At 40.5% G+C, this 23087-nt stretch overlaps 1 protein-coding gene across 3 annotated transcripts in view; it reads left to right on the plus strand.

Moving 5' to 3' along the window:
* The window catches only part of dock3 (dedicator of cytokinesis 3), a 53504-nt gene that overhangs the window by 8675 nt on the left and 21742 nt on the right, over nt 1-23087 (plus strand). For all 3 annotated transcript variants that reach the window (XM_051950195.1, XM_051950196.1, XM_022201608.2), the window contains exons 4-28: nt 1823-1878; nt 4762-4858; nt 6407-6555; nt 8400-8484; nt 9817-9858; nt 11062-11216; nt 11400-11481; nt 11571-11631; nt 11723-11870; nt 12935-13023; nt 14256-14381; nt 16667-16791; nt 16889-17051; nt 17192-17298; nt 19185-19356; nt 19439-19536; nt 19993-20076; nt 20157-20257; nt 20365-20446; nt 20868-21038; nt 21767-21959; nt 22131-22258; nt 22395-22541; nt 22660-22758; nt 22858-22952. In XM_051950195.1, the coding sequence (XP_051806155.1) occupies nt 1823-1878; nt 4762-4858; nt 6407-6555; nt 8400-8484; nt 9817-9858; nt 11062-11216; nt 11400-11481; nt 11571-11631; nt 11723-11870; nt 12935-13023; nt 14256-14381; nt 16667-16791; nt 16889-17051; nt 17192-17298; nt 19185-19356; nt 19439-19536; nt 19993-20076; nt 20157-20257; nt 20365-20446; nt 20868-21038; nt 21767-21959; nt 22131-22258; nt 22395-22541; nt 22660-22758; nt 22858-22952 (2855 nt within the window). The remainder of the gene's footprint in view (nt 1-1822; nt 1879-4761; nt 4859-6406; nt 6556-8399; nt 8485-9816; nt 9859-11061; nt 11217-11399; nt 11482-11570; nt 11632-11722; nt 11871-12934; nt 13024-14255; nt 14382-16666; nt 16792-16888; nt 17052-17191; nt 17299-19184; nt 19357-19438; nt 19537-19992; nt 20077-20156; nt 20258-20364; nt 20447-20867; nt 21039-21766; nt 21960-22130; nt 22259-22394; nt 22542-22659; nt 22759-22857; nt 22953-23087) is intronic.

Here is a 23087-nt window from a genome sequence, read left to right on the forward strand (position 1 = left end):
TTTTAATAACCACTGATGTGACTCTTGTGTACTTTAACAAGGCAGCATTTGTCAAAGACTGTTAGCGAAACAAATTATCAGCCAACCAGTCAGGTTAACTAAGATTTCACAGACAAATGAAGTGTCACCAGCTGTCTGTAAAACTGGCAGCCCTGCAATGCGATGTGATCCCTGCATGAAGCTTTTATCAAAGACCAGTGCATTTTTGTGAATGATAATGCGATGTGAGAGATGTGCATCCCAGAAATAACTTTGTCTAGACAACAAAGACCTTAATGGCTGATTAACGTATTGAACAGAGCTTTGATTTCGGCAAAAATAGAAATTTCCTGACCTGCATTTCTAGAGGTGCTTTCATAAAGGCATCATTTGAACCGAGTTGTTCTGACTTTGGAGCTCAGAAGCGTGAAAAGTGGTGCCATCTTCAAGATGTTATTCACAAATAGTGAATTAAAAACATGGCATATACAATGACAAAGAAAGAATAGTGACATTCTGCGTGTGCATCACATGCCACCGCTGTTTGCGTTTAAACATGGCACTTGCTGCACTGCTGCTGTTCTGTTTTTCTTCTTGACCAGAAATCTTTCAGCCAGCAGATGGTGCAATTATTAATGTGAAAACTAGTCAATATACCAAAACAAGCTGTTTTTGAAAACATAAAATGGCATTTTAAGAATTGACTTTCTTCTGTGAATGCTGCAGGACAGATTCCATTACACTTGCGTTGTTTTGAGTTTGATCAAGTAGAAAGAAAGTTCAGATATAAGACAGGGTGGAGGTATCGCATCTAAATCCTCTTAATTTGGAAACTCTCCAGGCGTGATTAATCCTATGCACAATGCTTATCAAAAAAAAGACTATAGGTACAACACCATCACAGCTGACAGAGATCATTAAATGGTTGTTATATATTTACCTCCCGTAAAACTGATTGTGCACTAAATCATGTTTATCACAGATAAACTGCTGCAAAGCAGTTTGGAAAGTCATCGCACAAAGTTGGAGAAAAAAATATGTAAAGTTGGTACACCCATAATACAAAGAATAGCTTAATCAGAGACACAATTGCCCGATCCACCATTAAGATATGATAGCAGCAGTCAGTTTTTGTTATTTTGTGCGTCCACTCTGCTTCAAACTGAAATGTCAGGAGCTGAAGTGTTATGCGATGCTGCTGAAATGTTTCAAAGAAAAGCACAAAAGCTGTCCAGTCCTGGTAAATGTAGGTGTTAGTGGCTACATGCTGTCCTTCTCTACTCTCATCAGCTATTTACAGTTCCTACTAACACCCCTCCATTTTGTTATGTACTCTGCTGCCCACATTCATTCGCCCCCATACTCTCTCTGCACTGAGAGAATTAGTTGTGCTCACTGTGGCCAATTCTTCACATCTGGCAGATTAGAATAAGAAAGATGAACTGCAAGGGGGGCAGCTGGCACCGCTCAGTCTCTCATGCCCTTCCCATGCTAAGCTGAGCCACAATGGGGATCCTGCGCATTGCTCTGCCTCCCGTCTCTGCAGTGTGTGAAAACAGTGCACGCTTCACATTTGCACAGTGAATGTTTGCACACAGTGGAAAACATCCCAACATATATAAAGGAAGTGTGATCTTGCATTTACTTTAGCTTATAATGTGTCGCCAGCAGAATTATGAAATCTCCTTTTTTACCTCTGCAGCACTCTGCGTGGTTTAGGTTAGACTGCCTAATAACACAAGCGGTATACAGTACTCTACATTTTGGTCATGTGGTGTAGGAGAATTAGAAAATGTAATCCTGTCACACCCAGTAACATCTCTCCTCCTTCCTCCATCCACAGGGTATTTTCCCAGTCAGCTATGTCCACTTGAAGAAATCCACAGTGACAAACAGAGGGTAAGTTGTATGATGCAGTGTTTTTGCTTGAACATGTGCAGCATTATAAGTAGGAATGCACAGAAATGTGTTTTTCTGTCCTGATACTGAAACTTCATTTCATTGTATTTTCTCTATCAGATATCTTTCTTGTTCCAAAAATGTAAAATCTGTGCACCCCATTGTGTGGATCTGGAAAGCTTTGCTGTGCAGCTGAAACTGAGCATATTTAAAGGCTGTGAAAACCTATTTTCTCAATCGCATTCCTGCTTTAGATGATGAGGTTCTACTTGAACTGACTGTTTTCTGCCAAAGTCAGAAGCAATCGGGTTATATCACTTAAGAGATTTCCGCGTTTATGTTTGCGTTTAGCAACAATTGCCTCAAAGTGTGTCGACAGTTGTGGGGTGTTTTGCATCTGTTGCCTGTCCTGTTAAACAAATCTGATCAAACTGCTCTCACACAGTCCTCATGAAGCACATTAGCAAAGCTAAATTATACATCGTTTGAAAGCACAAAGCCTCCCGACTCAAATTGGGTGAACCATTTTAGGATCCTGATACAGTTGTACATTAGCAGCAGCAGCAGCAGTGGCAACAATGGAGTGCAAACAGAGCAAGCTGGTAGTTTCTTCGATAGACAAACTTCCTTGTGCCAGACACTATTTTCATTGAAAGAGTCCAATCAACAAAATGCTTCCACAGTTCTAGTGTTTAAGTATAAGAGGCAACAACCAAGTATGTTTATTTCCCGCAAACTTTAACTATAATATTGCTTTTTGAGACAAGAATTTTTAATGTAAAAGAGAAATACCTAAGATTTAGCTTCAACATGCATTGTTTTTACCTCGATCACTGATTCAGTGTCAGGCTTTGTGCTGACTTCTCCTGTGGATTAATTTGCGAAGTGCGCATTCTGCATTCAGCTCATTTTACCAATACTTAAATTCAAAAATTTTACGCATCATTTTTGTAACGATGCATGTCATATGGAACAAAAAGCGTCTCTTCGACACAATTTTAAGCAGCTTAGTTTGTTCAAAAATGATTTTATCGTGATCCCTTTTAATATCGCTGCTTGTATTCGAGGCCTCCGGGCGGTGAGTTAAACGTCTTGTGTGATAATTGGATTGGAATTGGAAAAGATTTTTACTACCTAATGTACAACATTTCTATATACTTTAATATTGCAGTATAAAAATACTCATAACGTTATTAAAGATAGATGGATCCAGTGTCAGGCAAACCCAACAGCCTCACTAAAGTGAAGGAACACCTCACACATATAAACCTTATCTGTGCCACTAACTCTAAATTTGTTTATTATTAATCAGACGGTTAAAAAGGCATTTGGAGTCATTGCAGTACAGAGTATTTTATGTGGTCGTAGTGGAGTGCAGCTCAAAATACCGGCAGCCTGCTTTATATGACATCAGCAGCAGATCCATCACTATCAGAGCTTTATTGAGACGTACTGGAAGATGATGGGAGGATGATATGTGTGTTCTTTACTGGTCAGACTTACAAGCGTCGGTGGAGTTGATGGAGCTTTCCTTCTCTCATTGCACAGGCGTTGTGATACAGATTCATCAACTGATCAATGTCAGAGGATGTGTGTCCCTCCCTCCTTTGCCATCTAATTTCGCCTCACCACTGATTAGTGACAATCCAATCTCCAAGAGAATTACCACCTGACAGCTGCCGACACACGTATACACACAAACATGCTTGTGCACACAGCGGTCATCTACATCCATCTCGTCACAATAGCCGGCCATGGCTGCACAGGCCAGAATAAAGACGAAGACAAAAACAGGCGGCAGGGCTCTTCATCAGCCTGATGTAATGCTCTGTCTGCAGGCTGGGATCTGCGGCTCGCTGTGGACCAGGACTTTGCTGTTATATCACATACTCAAGTTGAGTTACCACATAACAGGAGGACTCTCATTTGCACTCAAACAATTAAAAGTGCAGACTCGGAAATTGACATTATTACAGTTTCTCGCTCCAGGAGTTGCACTTTGGGAAATCTGCTTTGCTGTCTCATGGAGTTAATGAGGTGACACACCTACTGCGTCTGTGTAGTTCTCCCAAAGCATCCCCGCCACACACAATCACCCCCGACTCTTTTTGGAATGGATGGAGATGCTTGGATCGTTCCAAAAACATTTTACAGTATCAGAGTTGATGCTTTGCAGTGAAGGCCAAAAGCCAAAGTGCCTCGAGAGATCTCAGTTTGGCCTTTGTGTTTCCTTACGAATGTCGTCACATGAAAAGGACGTGTTGTGGTTTTAGTTCGTCATGTATAGAAATTTAAAAAATGAGATATTGTGCTTTTACAAGCAGGTCGCTAGAGAATGGGAGGTATTTTCTGACCAGCTTAGCATAGCATAGGACCCAGTAACTGTAAGAAGACCCACTTCAACTGTGAACTAAACCAGATTCAACCACAAATTCTGGTCTTAATTAAATAGCAAATAATATCAGGATCTCCAATATCAATACTGATTGTGCTGCTTTTTATGTTTGATGATTTTAATGTATTAATAGGAGCTGACTTGCAAATATGTTTTAATTAACACTAAATAATTTGCCGTGAGACAAATTATTTGCTGTTAGTAAGGCATTTCTTCTTATAATTCTCTGTTAATTATTTAATCACATGCATGTTTAGAACACAAGAGAGTTTATAATGATAAAATACATTGTATCATTGTTTGAATTCTTTTAACTAAAAAAGGCAATCACAGCAGCACTAGGAAGATTCTTCACGTTACCAGGATGGGACATACTGGATGTGATATGGATTCGTTGTTTTTTGGCATTCATCATATTGACAATAATGTTGATGCTTGGAAGATTGAGCTCACATTTGTGTATCATTTTTAAATTTTTTCCCCCTTAGGCTCTGTGAGACGGTGGTGCCCCTGGAGGACCCCATTATCACCGAGACCACCTCCACACTGCAGGAATGGGGCGTCCTGTGGAAGCAGCTCTATGTGGTCAGTATCAGTATATTAAAGTACATCGCGCTCATATGAAAACAAAACACTAAGCAATAAATGCAAGAGCGCATTTAAAATTACCAAGACTTCCAAGGGAGTTGAAAGATCAACAATTTTTGCAAAGACACTGCATCCGTTGTCGTTTCATTTGCCTTCCTCTAAGGAATATGATGGAAAACACACGCTTCCCATTTGCTTTTCTTCTCTGAACTTAATTCTGCTCCTGATATGACCAGGTTTGCCAGAAAGACTAGTGATTTGCCTGAAATATAGTCTGAACATACAGTGACAGCTCGTTTAGATATTTTCCCCCATAGCATGTCGTTCTGACTGTCAGCCTGTATTTTCATATACTATCTGTGTAGGAACAGAAATGGTGGTTGGACACAGATAATGGCCTACAGACCTGTCATATACGATTTCATGCTGTGTCATTCAGCCATTGATTGATCTTGGCCTGACTCTAGTAGTTTCTGCATCATCTTAAGATCCACCACCTTCAGTCAGCTTTTACTTGCCGGGCAAAAGTGATTACTGGAAACCCAAAGCGTCCTTAATCCTGCTAAGTGTCGAGGGGGCAGGCAGAAGTGGTTGGTAGGGTTTTGAGTTAGAAGCTGAGTGGCTATGTTGCAGAGCTGGCAGCGAGTTTTTACATAACCTCTCACTGAGGACTGCTCATGCTCTGAGCAACTAAGCAGCCCGAGGCATTGGTGTGGTGATGTAACTTCCTCTGAAGCTCGACTAATATGAAGCGCTGATTTAACAGCGCTGGTTTTGGTGCTCACCCCCTCTGTGATATGGGCCATGTTGCCACAGTTGTATCCATAATAATAGGACGTAGCATTGGCTTGATGTTGATGCATTTCACCTTATTGTTGCCAATTAGAATTCATGGTGTTACTTCAGGGAGCAATGGCCTAAGCATAACTGTGTATCTGTTATAATGCACGTAATTAGCCCTGCAGAATAGAGGTCCGAAAGGGCTCATCAACCCTGACAAAAATCTTTGTTTTCAGCAGCTACCAGGCTTTGAGAACATGCAGCGTTTATCCTCATTAAATTTACATGCGCGTTGTGGTGCCGCTTAATCTTTGCATTTATGCAAACAAACCTGGGTGGTAATGTGGGCTTGTCATACCATTAGGGAGAACAGAGGATGCCTGAATTACAAGTGCTGTCCTTGGTCTACAAGAAATGGTGATGAAATTCATTAATGTGATGAAGTCAAAGCAGATTTATAAGGGAAATCTATTTTTCTTTTGGTTTATTAATGAAACCGGTGGGAAATCTCAGTTGCAACATGTATTGTTGGGCTACTCCTGCAGGTTCACAGGGGGTTGGATTAGAGACAGGACTCTAACTGAATGTAAAATATATCACAATGCTCTGATACAAGAGATTAGAGCCATCTAGATATAGGATCTTATTATACTCAGTGTCAAGCTTTGTGCATGCATTTACAGATGATTAATGTCACAGATAATGAGGGATGACTTTCTTTAATATTGTGCATAAATGCTGAGTGTGTCTTTGCTACTTGAACAGAAACACAAAGTGGATCTGTTCCATAAGCTGCGCCATGTGATGAATGAGCTCATCGACTTGCGTCGGCAGCTGATCCAGGGCCACCTTGCCCAGGACCAGACTCGCGAGATCAAGCGACATATCACCGTACGGCTTGACTGGGGCAATGAGTGAGTAGCTCTTGTTCTGAGTGCATGAACTGAAAGCGCTCTCTAAAACAAACCTTTGTTTCTAAGCGCGGCCACCATGGAACATAATATTTCTCTGGAAGTGGTGCGTGTGTAACAGCATTACTGTGATGTAATTTTATGGTCATTTAGCAGATGAGTGAATCTGAAGCAGCTTAAAGTCAATGCAAATCCCCCTGGAGGAACTGCAAAGCCATATTCTTACTGTTGCCAGTTTCAAACTCCATCCAACTAAGCTGTGACAGGCATCCATATCAGAGATAAAGAAGTGAGGGCTCCGGTTCAGCTGAGGAAGAGCTTTATGTGGAAGGACCATCTGTTCGTTTAATATAAGATTCCATGCACAATTGCACATAAAAGTGCACACACATTCAGTTTGAGCTACATCACTCAGTTGTTTGACATTAGTGTGTATCACACATAAACGAAATATATAAACACTCAGTAGTGAATCCGAAACACAGCATGGTATTCTCACCATGCTTGTGGTGGATGCTGACCTGAGAGCTGTAGTGATCTAATTTCATGGTCAGAAGATCATAGCAGCACAGACACTGCTCCGTGATCTGAGGCTGCACAATTTAGCTAAAGTGAAGAGTTACAGTTTGATATACGAGCACATGAGCCAATGGTACATGGCAACTGAGGACATTCTCTCAGTGCTGTGCTTAACCTCCTCATTCCCATAGACTTTAATGGTTCTCTATAATACAAACTCATGTTGAGTGGTTAAGTACCATTCAAACCCACAAATTCCCATTTCACTACAAGATCCCAGGGTTTCCACACATGCCAAAAATTTCTTACACAGTTATTAGAATAAAATGATCCACAGTGCTAATCTGAATGTGTGTGGATGTGTTGGTGCTGCCATGAAAAACTGACCGTCTGTTTGAATATTAAATTCTGTGCTTTTAGTTATGAACTGATACAGAATACAGTTCATACAGAGTGTCAAACAAATGAAGTACAGGCACTTTCCTTGTGTATTTCAATTTGTATTACATTAAAATTTTACTCTGCAACATTTCTTAGGGATGTATTCTACTTAGTTTGCGAATCTCATTACATTTACCTAGCAGTTAGTTGTTTGATGGAGATTCATGTAAGAAAAATAAGCTACAAAATCTGCAGCAATCTATGATTTTTGTCAAAGGGATCCTTTATATGTAAAATCTTAAAGCAACCACTATTTCAAGACAATGAGTGGTTGCCAGGCAACCAGAGGAGAATCCAGGAAGTTACTGCAGCACAAAACCTGCAGTGTTGTTTTTACATTTTGGCTTTTCTGTTTGGGTTTAGACATGATGGTACATAGATTTTGATACTGTTGGACACAGCCAGGCTAGCTGTTTTCAGTATTTAAACTGATCTAATTCTTTGCTTGCTGGCTGTTACAGTCAGAAAAGAGGTGTCAGATTTTTCATCTACCTCCCCACCAAAAAGCAAATAAATGTATTAATTCATCTCTTAATATAATGAAAGCAATAAGCAAATGTCAGATAAATATATTGGAGTTAAAATTTTAAAAAATATTTCCCTTTAATGCAGCATATAAAGTACAAACAACTAACTCAAAATTATACTTCAGGGCAGTACTTGAGTAAATGTACTAAGGCATATTTATAAAGGATTTTGCAAGATTTTATTCTGGACATATTACAAAGAGACAGATTTGTGGAATCCTTTTTTATCTGGGCTTTAAAAACTAACTTTACGTGAGAAAGACTTCATGTGTGGAGCAAATCATTTGATTCACTTTCACTAAAACTTGTCTTTTTTTCCCCCTCTTCCTTTTTTCACACCACTAATCCCTGTTTCACCAGGCACCTTGGCTTAGACCTTGTTCCCAGAAAGGAGTTTGAAATGGTGGATCCAGATCAGATCAGCATATCAGAGCTCTACAAACTGGTACGTTGGCTGAGATTATTCTGAACCAATTCATGCTGTACAAATGCATCTCTTGAATTATTAAGTAGAATAAATTAATTAAATGAATGTGTATTCTTTGGATGATAAAATGCAATTAAACATGTCCCTGCAGCATGCATAAACTATATCTGTAGCCGTGACTCACTGACTCACACACTGAGCTTTTTTACCTACTGTGTGCCTTTTTCTCGCTGCACAGCCTGGTTTTTTTGCTTATAGGAATGTGTTGTTGGATGTGTACGGATGTGTGAATGTACCGATTATCAAATCATCCATAAGAAGGTGACTCACAAGAGACAACACGATTCAGCTGTTGGAGCTGCCTCATGTGACTTCATCCTTTATGCTTATCCTGCCGCCATATTGAGTGTGTCCCTTTTCCTGCATGCACATGGCTCTAGCGAGTGTGATTGCTAGCTAGCAATGCAGACGTAATGCACAGTGACAGGCCCAGGTGAAGCTATGGGAAAGTACATGCAAATTAAATTTTGATTGCTATTTTCTTTTGAAATAAATGACATATTTTAGTCTTGCTTGCTTTAAACTGCGAACCAGACTGGAAAACACATTTCCATAAATAAATAATGTCTCAAATGTGTTTTAGTTGTAGTGATGTGGGGACTTTCCAAGCCTATACACAGAGAGAGAGAGGAGAGACTTAGTGAGGAAGATCCAATTTTAGAAATGTGCAATTACAGCACAGATGTTATGAAATCTAATGTAATGCTGCTGGAGACTGTTATCTGGGAGGGAGATCCTTTCTGGTCAGTAGTTGAAGCTCCATATGCTGATGAAAACACTCTCCAACTGCCCTGCAGCCTCCCATTATCCCATTGCCATGTTTCTCAGCTTTGCACGCAGAATGTTTGTGCACTAAATGCTCTGTCCAGAAACAACAGCGTAGACCTTCCTTGCCAAAAAGCCTCCTGACTCTGTCGATGAAAGTGAGCTCGTCTTTGGCAGGGCACAAGGCCTTGGCACCTCTTCAGGTACAGGAGCAGAAGAGTTCTTTTAGGCTGCTGAACAGAGAGTGGTATGTGTGGGCGATGCAGGCTTTGTCCTCTTGCCTCCCACATGCTCACGTTTTGCCTCATGTGGGCTTGTTTTAGTGCTGCGGGAACAGTAGTGTAGCCGCTCTGCAGCGTACGTAGGTGAGATTTTTGTCAGATTTGAAGCATCGACCCAGGCATCTCTCAGGTAGTGTGTGTCTGAAGCTGCTATAAGGTAAATAAGTTCAATGCTGTGTGGGAAGAGTAAAGAATGAACCGACTGATCTAACATCTTTTCCTTTTGAACTGCACTCTTTTTTAGCATGTATCCAGCAGACACTGTGGTCAGCAAAGCACAAACCAGGTAGAGTCATTTCAAAGCTGTTTGTTTATGAAATAATCACCCCTTTCATACTGCCTCTCACTTCAACCCTCATTTCTCATCTCCTTTCCAAACATTTTGTACCAAATGAGTGTCCTGAAGTCGGGTTACTGCCGTGGCACCAAGGCTATCACACTCACGCTCTTTACTACTTGGTTGCCTTTCATTCGGGGGATCTTGGTGTCACTTTTATGCTCCATAAGAGCCTCTCACCAGTTGTGCCAGGGTGTGAGGATTGATTCCCACTGGGATCACATATGCCACGATGCATGCACAAATGGCACTTGTTGGCCACTTTTATTAGTTTGTCCTCTGAATTTCATTTGTGGGGGAAAGCCAGTTGAAAGAGCTCATGTATAATAAGAGAGCAGTTAGACCTTTTGAGAAAAATGCTTGATCTTGAGGCTACTCTCATGTTTGTACAGTAAATAAACCTGCAGCCAGTTGGCTTAGCTTAGCATTAGCTGGCAACAGGGGGAAACGTATAGCTTCGCTCTGCCTATACGTACGGAAGCTCTGTAGAGCCACAGTGTTTTGGTTGCACACTTTCACTTTTGTTCATATTAAACAAACAAACATAAGACAAGATAAGATAGACTTTATTGATCCCTCACTGTGGAAATTGACATATTACAGAAGCTAGATGCAAAACTACAAGTAGATTAAAATAAAAGATTAAAAAATAAAGATATAATAAAAGTACAATGAATACATTTTACATGGCATTTTGAATTTTTATATGGATATGTATAGATCTAACATGATTCGTCAGATATGAGCGAAATAACAAGCAAATTCCCAAAATATCTAACTTTTCCTATGAGATGGAAATGATCACTGAAAATTTTTGTTTTTTGTAGTTATAATTTTATATATTATGTAAATATAGTAGCGCTCCTTATATCGATGCACCATTCCTGCAGCTCTTAATACCAAAACCACCAGTTTTATATCACATCATCTCTTTATTTGGATTACATTTTGTGTCTACTGGGTCTACTGTCAATATCCTTGCTACAGGATGAAACACGCTGTAAAGTCTGTGTCAATGAATTATTCACCTGTTACAGTCCCGCCATTGATCTGTTAAATAAATGTGTCTGTATAGAGAATGGCAGGTATTTGGCCTCGCTCGCAGTACACCCTCGTCTTGTTAGCGGTCACTCTCTTCCTCCTCGTTCCCAGGGTGATAGCATGAGACAGCGCCATGGCGACGGTTGCCGTGTCCCCGTGTCGCACCACCTCTTCATCAATCTGAAGAGCTTTACTTACAACAGCATCAGCGAGGATGCAGACGTCTTCTTTTCTCTGTACGACACTCGCGAGGCCAAACAAATCAGGTATGTTGAGGAATCTCGGCGCGCACAGAACGGCCTTGAATGGTCCTGTAGTACATAGTGTATGTGCGCGAGGACAAACAGACAGACAGACACTCGCATCCACACGACCTCCGCTCAGCAGATTGACGGAGGCATTCTGTGATTGACAGACGCTCTGAAACTGTGAACTGGCTTCTTTTGCAGTGAGAAGTTCATGGTGAAACTGAACAAAAATGGAGGACCAAAGAACCCAGAGAAGGTTGATCGTCTGTGTGCTCTCTTCACGGTGAGATTTTTTTTCTTCTTGACATAAGTGCAAACGTTCTGTATTTCAACTCTTATTCCAATCCAATAACATTTTCCATTCCTCTGCAGGACCTAAGCAGTAAAGACTTGAAGAGGGACCTGTACATTGTTGCACATGTTATAAGAACTGGTAAATAAAGTGCAATGTATAAAAACATGTTGGTTATGATTATGACTTATCTGCATTATTTTTCACACAGTTTCTCTCTTTTTGTTTCCAGGTCGTATGCTGCTCAATGACTCAAAGAAAGGCCCGCCTCATGTGCAGTACAGGCGACCTTATGGCTGTGCTGTACTTGCCATGAGTGATGTTTTCCACACCATCACAGACCTCAAAGAGGAGAAAGACTTTGTGCTTAAAGTTTATACGTGAGTATACCAATGGAGCTGTTCTTGTTCTTCTTTTTAAAAAAATCTGTCTGATTGAAAATTTTGCCTCTTTGGATTTGAAATTGCTGTTTCCTCGGCTTACCTAATTGCTTTGTAGTTGCACAACTTCTGTAATCTCAGAGTTAAAGCGTCTACGCAGCGATACGGCAAAGTGTGAATGTTCTGAAAATGTTGTGCATGACAACCTAGTGCTTCGCTGTTGATGCTCGGTGTGTTTTGACCAGAATGATAATGAAGTGTCCTCTGGAAAATCAATAGCTGCTCACCCCGAGCCTGTGATAGGGAACTTGGCGTGTTGTGAATCTGGCTGCTTCTGTTAGGCTTTGCCACAGAGAGACACTCCTGTACACCGGCCAACACAGCAAAGGAGAAAGGCACAGAGAAGGAGAGGGTAAGAGGCTGAGGGAGATGACACGGAGATAATTGAGCAAAGTTAGAGGACAAAGAAAAATAACACAGAGCTCAGCATATTTTCTTGTCAGTCGGCAGCGAGATTGTCTCCTTGTATCTCCTCTGTCCTTCTCAGCGTCCACTCTGGGTCAGAGGTCATCTGTGCACTTTGGCATCCCATTACATGATATTTTCCCTGCGCTGTACTTTTAAGGTTAACTGTACAGCTCTGTGTGAAATGAAGATTTTGAGAATAGAAAGCTGTCGTTTTTAGTGGATTTCTCCGCTGACGTGAAAGGCCCTTCCCCTTAAAAAGCAAGCAGTGATTCAGTGCTGAGCTGCCTCCAAACTGTCGGCTCCTATAACGCTCCAGTCTGTGCATTTCCCCATGCCTTTCCCAGGGGCCTTCGGGCCCACAGTAATGAAAAAGGCTGGTAGAGAGCTGGCTGTCAGGTTTGCTTAGTGTGCTGTGCATTTGGGCTAATGTGCTGCTTGATAGCACCTCCCCCTGCTGCTACCTTTTCTCCAAGAGGAAATCGGCTCTGGGACACATGCTGTTCGTGTAGTCCCCATGCGCACAGTCCTGAACCCTCCATCTGGACCCACTAATGGGTGCGTTGTTAACAGCCCAACCCAACTGTCTTTCTCTGCAGATGTAACAATGAGAACGAGTGGTACCAGGTACACGAGAACATCATCCGCAAGTCCAACACCAAGTACTCAGCCCCCAGCACCAACTATGGTAAATATGTTGTCTCGGCAGATCTGTGAATTTTTAGATTTTCACCCCTTTTTCACCCCCGTGCTGTTTTATCACAGCTCACAGTGAGTAAACAGGAAAGAGGATACTGTTTATCCGCTCAATAGCAGAACATACGATCATCATCTTTTTGTGTTTAGCCGTACAGTTATTTTTGGTTGTATTTTGCTCCTTATTTCAGTTTATCCATGCACACCATTGCTATGGAGATGAACAGAATTGTGTTTTCATTGATCAAAGGTTTGAAAAATTACGCTGAAAAAAAAATTAACAGCAAAATCTCTGGTGACATGTTAAACATGCTGTCAACTGTTTTTATGAGAGCTATTTTTAGTGGAACAACAGCTACTCAATTGAAATAAATCAATAACCCAAATATATTTAATCCTGTAATAGACAACTATAATACAATCAGACACATAGTCACATTGACAAAGCTGATAAAAAACAACAAAAATGTAAACAATTAGTTGATTTTGAGGACAGCTGCTGACTTTTTTCTGTTGTCTTACTGATGAATAATTTCTGTTGTAAAAGCAATGAGTGTATTCACCAAAAAAATTGAGAGCTTATACTGTAATTCACTGGATTATCCTGAAACAAACATTGTTCTATCTATTATGATTTTCCAATTGTCATCAGAGAAAAAACCCTATATTATGAAATGGATCAAAGCCAATTAAAATTCCTTTACATCACAGAAAATTGCTAATCGCCCACCTCAAACTGTCTCTTTGATAATAAAGACGTGAAGCAGGAAGCATATTGTAGCTGAACACGAAGCTAAAGCAGCTCAGCCGACATGTGAGCTCCTCTGAAAAGATCACTTTGTGTCTTTGGTGTTAAATTGTGACTCATGCCTATGTTACTAGATTTGTACAGAACCCATATTTTCCCTTGTATCTTTGTGTAATTCCACAACACCATTTTTGTCCATCCCTCCCTCTGTTCTGGCTCTGATCACGTCTCTCCATCCACTTTCTCCTGTCTGTCTTCACCTCCCCCACATTCTGACTAATGTCCTTTAAATACCCCTCTGTCCCTCCCTTCTCCCATCTCCCTTCGTCTTTGTCCCTGTGCTTTTTCTTTCCTTCAATTCCACTTTCCTCCCACAACTCCACACCTCTTCATTTGCCCCCCCCCCCCCCCCCCATGTACAACCTTTCACATATGCATCCCCCCCACCACCACCACCACCGCCCTCCCCCCCAAAGGCCTCATCATTTCCCTGCAGCTGCTGCGAGGTGAGCTGGAGCAGATCAGACGGGAGAACCAGGCTGTGTTCAACAGGGCCTTGGCACTCACACGCAAACTGGGTTTCCCAGATGTCATCCTGCCAGGTAAGGAGAGCAGAGAGCAGTAGGCGGTAATGGGGACAGAGAGGTTCAGGGAGGAGGTGGAGACCAGAGGCCAGATGGCTTGGAGGAAGGAAAAGAGGGGAAGGTCACAGATCAGGGCAAAGAGGAAGCAGATGAAGGAGGAGAGGGACTGGGCAAGAAGGTTGTAAGAAAAGATTAAATTGGAGGAAAACAGCAGAGAGAAGTAGGAGAGAGCAGAGTGGGCTATACACTGCAAAAAATCTGAATCTTACCAAGTCTATTTGTCTTATTCGCTGTATTTTGATTGATCTTTTTTGTGAATGTTCTTAAAGAAAATATTAGAAGTTTTATGGATACATATGTAATCACTTCAGTTATTTTTACTCATTTTTTTGGAAGATTTTTACTCATTTTTTGAAAATATTTGCAAAATTTTTCTTGCCTTTTTTTTTGTTAAAATAAAACTTTTAAGGGAAACTTTTAAGGAATTATTGGAATTTTCTTCCTGAAGGTTTTGTGGATTTTTTTCTGACGAGGAAACAATATTTTTTGTTGCTTGTAAATGAGGACAACAGGAGGGCTAATATATCTCAAATTAGGAGGTTTCATGAAAACAAAAATCTATTTTTGAGTGAAAAACTGTTATTTTTAAGCATGTCTGGCTTATTTTAAGACACCTAAGCTTGACATTCCTGGTAAAATATAGTTTAAAATACGTTTCCCTAGCTACTTTTGAGATCTCAATATTCCAAATATCATATCTTATTTCAAGAAATCTTACCAAGCCATTTTTCACTTGTTCTAATGGCAGATTTTTTTTCACTTATTTCAAGGTAAAAGTTCCTTGAAAATGTTTTTTTTTTCTTGTTTTGAGAGGGGCGTTTTTTCCAGTGTGGTCGGTTGTATATGAGTTGGATTCACAGCATGTGCTTGATCTCATAGAACGTAACTAAATACTCAATTACTGCACCAAATAAGCATCTATGATACTTGTGCTTGAGTATTTCCGCTTGATACTTTATCCTTCTACACATCGTTGTGCTTTTTACACTGTCATTCATCTGGCAGCTTTTCAGATCTGAGTATTTACATTAAAACTGCTGTAGAAGCATCTAATATATAGTACAAAATGTGAACAGTTTGTGTTTTTTTTTTTTTTTTCACAAAATAATTGTTTAGGCCCCAATAAAGCAACATGCCTCCACTACACTTGTCACATGGTTTCATTTTGAGGCTGAAATTGGTGCATCAGTCTCAAAAATCTAAGAATGCCATGTATAACAACTCACAGGGGCTGTTTTTTGTTGATTGAGTACTTTTTACACATGGTAGACTGGGCTCATAATATCTTTGTTCTTTTTCTTAAGCAACACTTGCACTTGCACCTTCACATGGAGTATTACTGAGTTGTAGGACTTGAGTACTTGTTCCGATGCTGGTGTTTTGTAGCCTCTCAGTTCTCTACTCCCTGTTTGAGTGAGATCGGCATGTAGGTCAGGTGCTGAGCAAATTGTGAAGAGCAGAGGTCTTCAAAGATAACTCAAAGACAGAGAAAGGAAGGGAGAGGTGTGTGTTTATTTCGGAATATTTCATCAGCTGACATTGCAGTGCTTTGTGTCTACTGAGAATGTATAATCCTCCACCTCCTCTCCTCTCCTCTCCCATCTCCATTTCCAGCTCCTTTCCAGTTAGCCTGAAATACCTCCCAATATCGCTCCTTGTGAGTCATCTGTCCCCAAGGAGACGACTTGGATATAAATAACTATAATCTGATTTTATAAATAACCGCAATATCTTCCTCCACTGTTGCCACTGATATTTATTCCATTAAACATTGACCTCATGAAAGGTGCTGAGGCAGTCATGAGCTACATTGTATTAGAACTCAGCGGGGTCATTTTTATCGAAAGGAGCAGTGACATGCAGTCCGCATCTTAGTCCACATGGAAGCTTAATTAATGTTGACCACTTCCAGTTCATCTGTGGAGCAGCGGCTGACATGGACATTATAGCGTACGAACATCATCAGGGCATAGAGATGTTTTTGTCTTACGAATGTACCTTACCTCTTTTCTAACTACACTTTTCTAGGTATTTTTTTTTCATTTTCAAACTCTTAGTTTTAATTCCCAGCTGATGTTGAAGTAATATCACTTGAGGCAATTAAATTTTGTGCAGCTCCCTGCAGTGCAACAGAAGGCTTTTTATTACAATGTTGCTTTTTCATCTAAGTATTCTCCGAGACAAATGTGAAAAATCAGTGGAGCTCCCCTTTAAGTAAAGTTTCTCCTCTTTAATGGTCTTAGGTGACACACGCAATGACCTGTATCTGACTCTGGAGCGAGGGGAATTTGAGAGGGGTGGCAAGAGCGTCCAGAAGAACATCGAAGTCACTCTCTATGTGCTGTACGCCGATGGGGACACACTCAAAGTATGACACACGTGCACATGAGTTATAATGCAGCATATCATCAGTGAATGAATGATGACGAGCGTAACCTTCCTCCCGTGCATCCTCGTCTTTGCAGGACTGCATCAGTTTGGGCAGCGGGGAGCCCAACAACTGTGAATATCGCTCTTTTGTCCTGTACCACAACAACAGCCCCCGCTGGAGCGAGATGATCAAGCTGCCCATCCCCATAGATCGCTTCAGAGGGTCCCACCTCCGCTTCGAGTTCAGACACTGCTCCAGTGAGTCAGCCCAGCGGCGGTCAAACCCTCAGTGCACAAGTTCATTAAGACTGATTGGATCATGCTCAGAGCGAGACTAGTTAGTGTGATTTGTGCAGATGAGTATATGACGGCTGATATTATGATGTCCTTCCTTTCAGCTAAAGACAAAGGAGAGAAAAAGCTCTTTGGTTTTGCCTTCACTCCTCTGATGAGAGAAGATGGGACCACACTGTCAGATGAGAGCCACGAGCTGTATGTCTACAAGGTAGGATCAGATCAAACATACACACAGTGTATATGTACGTTAATGGTGTTTTGTTTTCCAACTAGTAATCAGTTTTATGAAATGAAAATCTACATGGTTGTAATGACAGTAAATATTGTGACACATGTTGTGTGTCTTTTACTTTGAAAACACTGAACCCAAAAAACCCACCTGTGAAAGGAATGTTATCCTTAAAAAACAAAAACCCAAATGACACCATTAATCAAAGTGAGAAACTGTAAAAATTGAAAAAAATCTTTCTTTTTTTTTTATAAAAAACTTTGACATCCCTTGGATTACTTATCTGTGACATTCTATTCCACCTATAAACAAATCAAACTTAAAATCATGATATTTCATAAAATCGTTATATTCTATATGTCTCATTTAACAATTCATAAAAAAACACACATTTAACATCAACCACATTAAGTTAAAAAAATAAATATATAAATGTTGCACTCCTTGGTGCAACCAAGAAGTCATCACATGACAATAATTCTGGGACTTTTAGGGTAAACTGCAGGCTGTGTTTACACAGAATAGATATGAGACAAGTATGGAAAAACATTAAGAAAGCAACTTGTAAAATATCTGTAGCATGTTGAGCCAGCCTTTTTTTCAGCATTGGTGACATATGAGGAAACTTTGAAAATTGCTGTACAGATTGATTACACTTTCTTCCATTTGTGTAAGAAATATATAATCAAATAAATTCAACTTTTGGTTTTTCTGTTTTATTATTCATGGCATCATACATTTCACATTTTGAGCTCTCTCTACTTGTGGCTGTGACATGCTGCAGTGAAAAATGAGCCAACGGTGAGTAAAACATGTGACAGTAGCAAAAATAAACTGCTTAGGGTCCAAAGAGTTAAACTTTCAAATTCAAAGTTATTTGCTATTACATGCCATGCTGGGGTGTTTATGTGTTGGAAGAGCATCACATCGCGGGAATCACATGCTGGCAGCTCTCTGAATGTCTTTATTGCATTTTCTCAGCAGTGGACACAATAACATTTAATGAAATGCACCATGAGGATTTTTCTCTGCTCTCCATTGCCAACATTTATAACCACTGTGTCATAGCTGAGCAGCTCTGGATGACTGATCCAACAGCACCATACAAGGTGTTTTTGTCCTCGGGATATTGTCTGTCTTTTGTGTGCGTTTCAATCCTTTGCTGTCCCAAACCACTATGTTCTGTACTAAGAACACTCTGAAACATGGAGAAGGTTCTTACAGGACACAGTATACTTGTTAGTTGCATATCTGTGTTTCTGAAGCCTCGGTGTCCATAATATCCTGGTTTCTGAAATGAGTATATTATGTTTTTGTATACAGCACATAACTGGAATACTACAGTTTATATACTACAACCAGTTTACAACCAGTGCCCTAATGCCTTTGTTTACTATGAAAAGTCTTCTGTAACCAAATCTGCCATAAAAGCAACTCCACATTCCTATTTATATACAATATTATATGCCTGTTTATGTTTTGTCCAACATGCCAGCATTTTTTCTAGTTTGCTATCAAAATGTATTCTAATGTTAAATACCATTATTATTATTTTTATATTAAATGGTACTTTAGTTCCTCAGAGTAATTTCTGTGGTGTATGATAATGGTGTGAACATCCAGTTTGTCCTTGGCAGCCCAGTAACACTTTGTAGCAATTGGCTCAGTCCTTTACAGAGAGACAGAAGATCTAATAAAATGTTTTTGAGCTCCAGTTACCGAGATGAAAACACCTCAGTGCCGTTTAATCAGATCAGTTATTGACCAGAAATCTGCTCTTTAGTTCCATGGTGTTGGTGGAGCAGCATTCTTTCGTTCAAATGTGTTTCCAAACCTTCTTGTATTACTCTGTGTCCGCCCTCCAGTGCGATGAAAACGCCACCTTCAGCAACCAGGGTCTGTACTTGAGCTTACCCTGCTGTAAGGAGGACTTCAACAGCTGCCCCAACCTGCCGACCAATCTGCCCTTCCAGAGAAGCCCCAAAGAAACCTTCTGGGTCTCCACAATACTCTGTTCCACCAAACTCACGCAAAATGGTAATCCAGCACCTCACACACTAATCTTTTTTAAAAGAGTGTGACTGGATTCAACTCAGTTTGATTTTATTTCTGTTTTCAGTGGATCTTCTGGCTCTTCTGAACTGGAAGGCCCATCCAGACAGAGTGTTGGACATCCTCGGTCGTCTACGTCAGATCAACGGAGAGGAAATTGTCAAGGTCGCCATCATCACAGTATACACAATTATAATATTGATATGGTGATAACTGTGTTAATGCATGACATAGAAAGCTTCAATGGGTACATCCTATACAAATATTTTTCGTCAAATACATAAAAATTTCGACTAAAATATAACAAGACATTGTTGACTATTGGTTTTTATTGTCATATTCTGATTTTATTTAGCTTAGTTTGCCTTTATAAGTATGGATAATCTGATTAAATAGTAAGCTTTTGCATTTATGCTACATGTTGTCTTTTTGTGATATTTAGTCAAATTGTCTTTAGCAGTCACATTCTCATCTCAGTATAATAATAAAAAAGGTTTTATTGTCATGTTTTGGATGAAGGGGCTATCCTTTTTTCTATTTCCCTTGTTTCTATTTTAGTCAGCAGAAAGGCCTTTAATGTGATGGTTGTGTTGAGCTTTGTTCTTTTTTTCTTCCTCACAGTTCTTGCGAGATGTCCTGGATACGCTTTTCTGTCTTTTAGATGACAACACTGATAAATACGGACCACTTGTATTCCAGTCTCTGGTAGGAAAATTAAAGAATGTAAAGCAACATAGTGTACTTAAATAAAAATAGATGTAACCCTGATATGTTTGTGTGCTCAGGTGTTCATCATTAACCTGCTCAGGGACAGTCGTTTCTACCACTTCAGACCTGTCATGGACTCCTACATCCAAAACCACTTTGCTGGCGCTTTGGCATACAAGTATAACAATATTAACCCATTTTTTTTTAAAGTTAGCTTGTTGGAAACAAACATAAAAGTCTTATTTTTGATGTCTGCAAAATGCCTTAACTTCCATTTGTCTGCAGAGAGCTGATTCGGTGTCTGAAGTGGTACATGGACCGCTCAGCTGAAGTCGTCCGACAGGACCACATACAGGAAGCCATGAGGGTAAAGTATCCCGTTCACTTCCTCCTGCTTCTGTCCTGGCTCCTTCAGCAGGGATTAATTAACATGGCACAAGGAAATGGTCAAACAGAAGTGCTGATAAGGAGTAATGCGACACCACATGAGGCCTCAGGAAGTGAATTCCGTGCTGAGAGAAAAGCTAATAAAAGGAAGTTATCAAAATCCTCTGCAGATATTGACGTATAGAGTGCAGCTTTTCTATGTGTTCTTTGAACTTCCTTTGTGATTAGATCATGTGAGGAGATATTCTGTTACAAGGCCTGATTGGAAACATTTCTTTCATGTATTGATTTTTAACCTTAAACCGTTTTAGTACTCAGTTTGTGTTCTTTGATGGTACAGAATGACGTGAGCATTAACTGACTGTATGTCTCTGTCTGTGTGTTTCTAAAAACCACCTCAGGCTTTGGAGTATCTGTTTAAGTTCATCGTCCAGTCTCGTATCCTGTACTCGAGAGCCACCTGTGGGATGGAGGAGGAGCAGTTCAGAGCGAGCATCCAGGAGCTCTTCCAGTCGATCCGTTTTGTCCTGAGTCTAGACAGTCGCAGCTCAGAGAACCTGGTGTTCACACAGGTCAGACAGTTAAACCTGATGACAATCACTTTCACTGCTGAAAACTCTCAGTATGTCACCAGCTCGGCAGTCCCGGTTATCTTCTGTTATAAATGTTTTGATTTTCTCTTTTATCCATCTTCTTAGTTTGTGTTCATGTTTTGTTGATTGATTTTGTTTGTGTTTCTTATTTCGTTGTTATTTGACTTTTCATTTTGTGCATTCTGCGATTGATGCTTCCATCCCTCGCCTCTCTGTTGACCCATTCTTGGCTTGATCTTGGACAGTTTAGGGGTGTGATCAGCTGCATGCCTTTCTGTTGTCATGCTCCTGGGCTCTCGTCCTTCTCAGTAAGTCACAGCGCCCCCCTGTGTTGGTTCCACAGTGCAGCAGATGCTGTGCAACCACCAGCCTGCTTGAACAGGATTATGTATTCTTAAGTAAATGATATGCAGTGAGTCCTTCAGATTTTACAGCTTATTTGAGACTTAATATGTAGAAAGTAAGATTATGGCAGTATGAAGATAAACTGTGCTGCTACACTAGATTTTGGTTGTGTTCATTTTGGAATATTAATATCTGGCTTAATTTGTTTTTCCTGTTTTGTGTCTTTGTCATTTAGAAAAGGGAATTTAACAGATTTGTAACTGGTGCTCTTTGTGATGGTTTTGTACATGCATGGTAAGCTGCTTTGTGACACATGTAGGCATGTAAACTTGCTCTTCTGTGTTCTTTGTTTCCCCCTTAAGGCAGCGCTGTTGAACAGCTTCCCTGATATCTTTGATGAGCTGCTGCAGATGTTCACTGTTCAGGAGGTGGCAGAATATGTCAGAGGAACCTTAGGGAGCATGCCCAGCACAGTGGACATTGGACAGTCTATGGATGTGGTCAAACTGCAGTCCATAGCTCGAACAGTTGAGAGTCGCCTCTTCTTCTTTCCTGGTGAGACAAATGTGAAGGTTCTACGAAATGTTTTATTTCTCTGAAGATACTGAAACAACAGAGTCAAACATTCTATAGTACCATTTCAATCCATATATGTAAACCCAATGAGCAGATAGTGCTTTTTAGTTTCATTGTCATTTATTGTTGTATTGCTCTCTCTTGCCTCAGAGTCTCGTAGTATTTTGCTGCCAGTTGTTCTGCATCACATCCACCTGCATCTACGCCAGCAGAGGGAGCTGCTCATTTGTTCTGGGATCCTGGGCAGCATTTTCTCCATAATCAAGACAAGCTCCATGGTACGGTACACTGTTCTACATAGAAATGCAACACAAAAATCAGATGCAATATCAAATTTCCTTTTTAATGAAGGTATTTCTTCCTAGCACTAAATCACTCCCTTTCTGCTACCTTCAACTTACTCTTTCTTCTCAGGAGTCGTCTGTTCAGGATGAGGTGGAGATGATGGTGGAGAGCTTACTGGATGTGCTGCTGCAGACTCTGCTATCCATCATGAGCAAATCTCACTCTGTGGAGACATCCAGAGGACAGCGCTGTCCCCAGTGCACGGCTGAGATAACGGTAAGCTTCCACTTCAAGTACCTCTTTGATGGACAATAAAAAACGTGAAATTTCTGTAAAGTTTTGAGTTGATTAAACTTTCTGAACATGTGTGTCAATGTCTGTGGTTTTCTTCCAGGGGGAGTACGTTTCCTGTCTTCTTTCTCTGCTCCGACAGATGACAGAGATCCACTTTCACCATCTACTCAATAACTTCCATAGCAAGGAGGAGCTGAAGGTGAGCGGCTCTCTGAGACTCAGAGCTGAGCATGATTAGAGCATTTAACTGTGGCCTGCTTTCTCCATACCAAGGCTCCTTTAATATATTCCTCTGCAGGAGTTCCTGTTGAAGATCTTCTGCGTGTTTCGCAATCTGATGAAACTGACTATCTTCCCCCGAGACTGGAGTGTCATGCGGCTTCTAACTAGTCAGTGAGTGCGCTTTTCCTTTTGTCGTGCAGTCTTTGTCCCGGAGATGGTAAGGGAATACAGCCAACCATTAGATCAGGCTCCCTTCAGATAATCCTGCTCTGAAGGTGATGCTTGTGTTGCAAATTTTTTCATCTA

The sequence above is a fragment of the Acanthochromis polyacanthus genome, chromosome 6 (genome assembly GCF_021347895.1).
Source record: "Acanthochromis polyacanthus isolate Apoly-LR-REF ecotype Palm Island chromosome 6, KAUST_Apoly_ChrSc, whole genome shotgun sequence".
Classification (NCBI taxonomy): domain Eukaryota; kingdom Metazoa; phylum Chordata; class Actinopteri; family Pomacentridae; genus Acanthochromis; species Acanthochromis polyacanthus.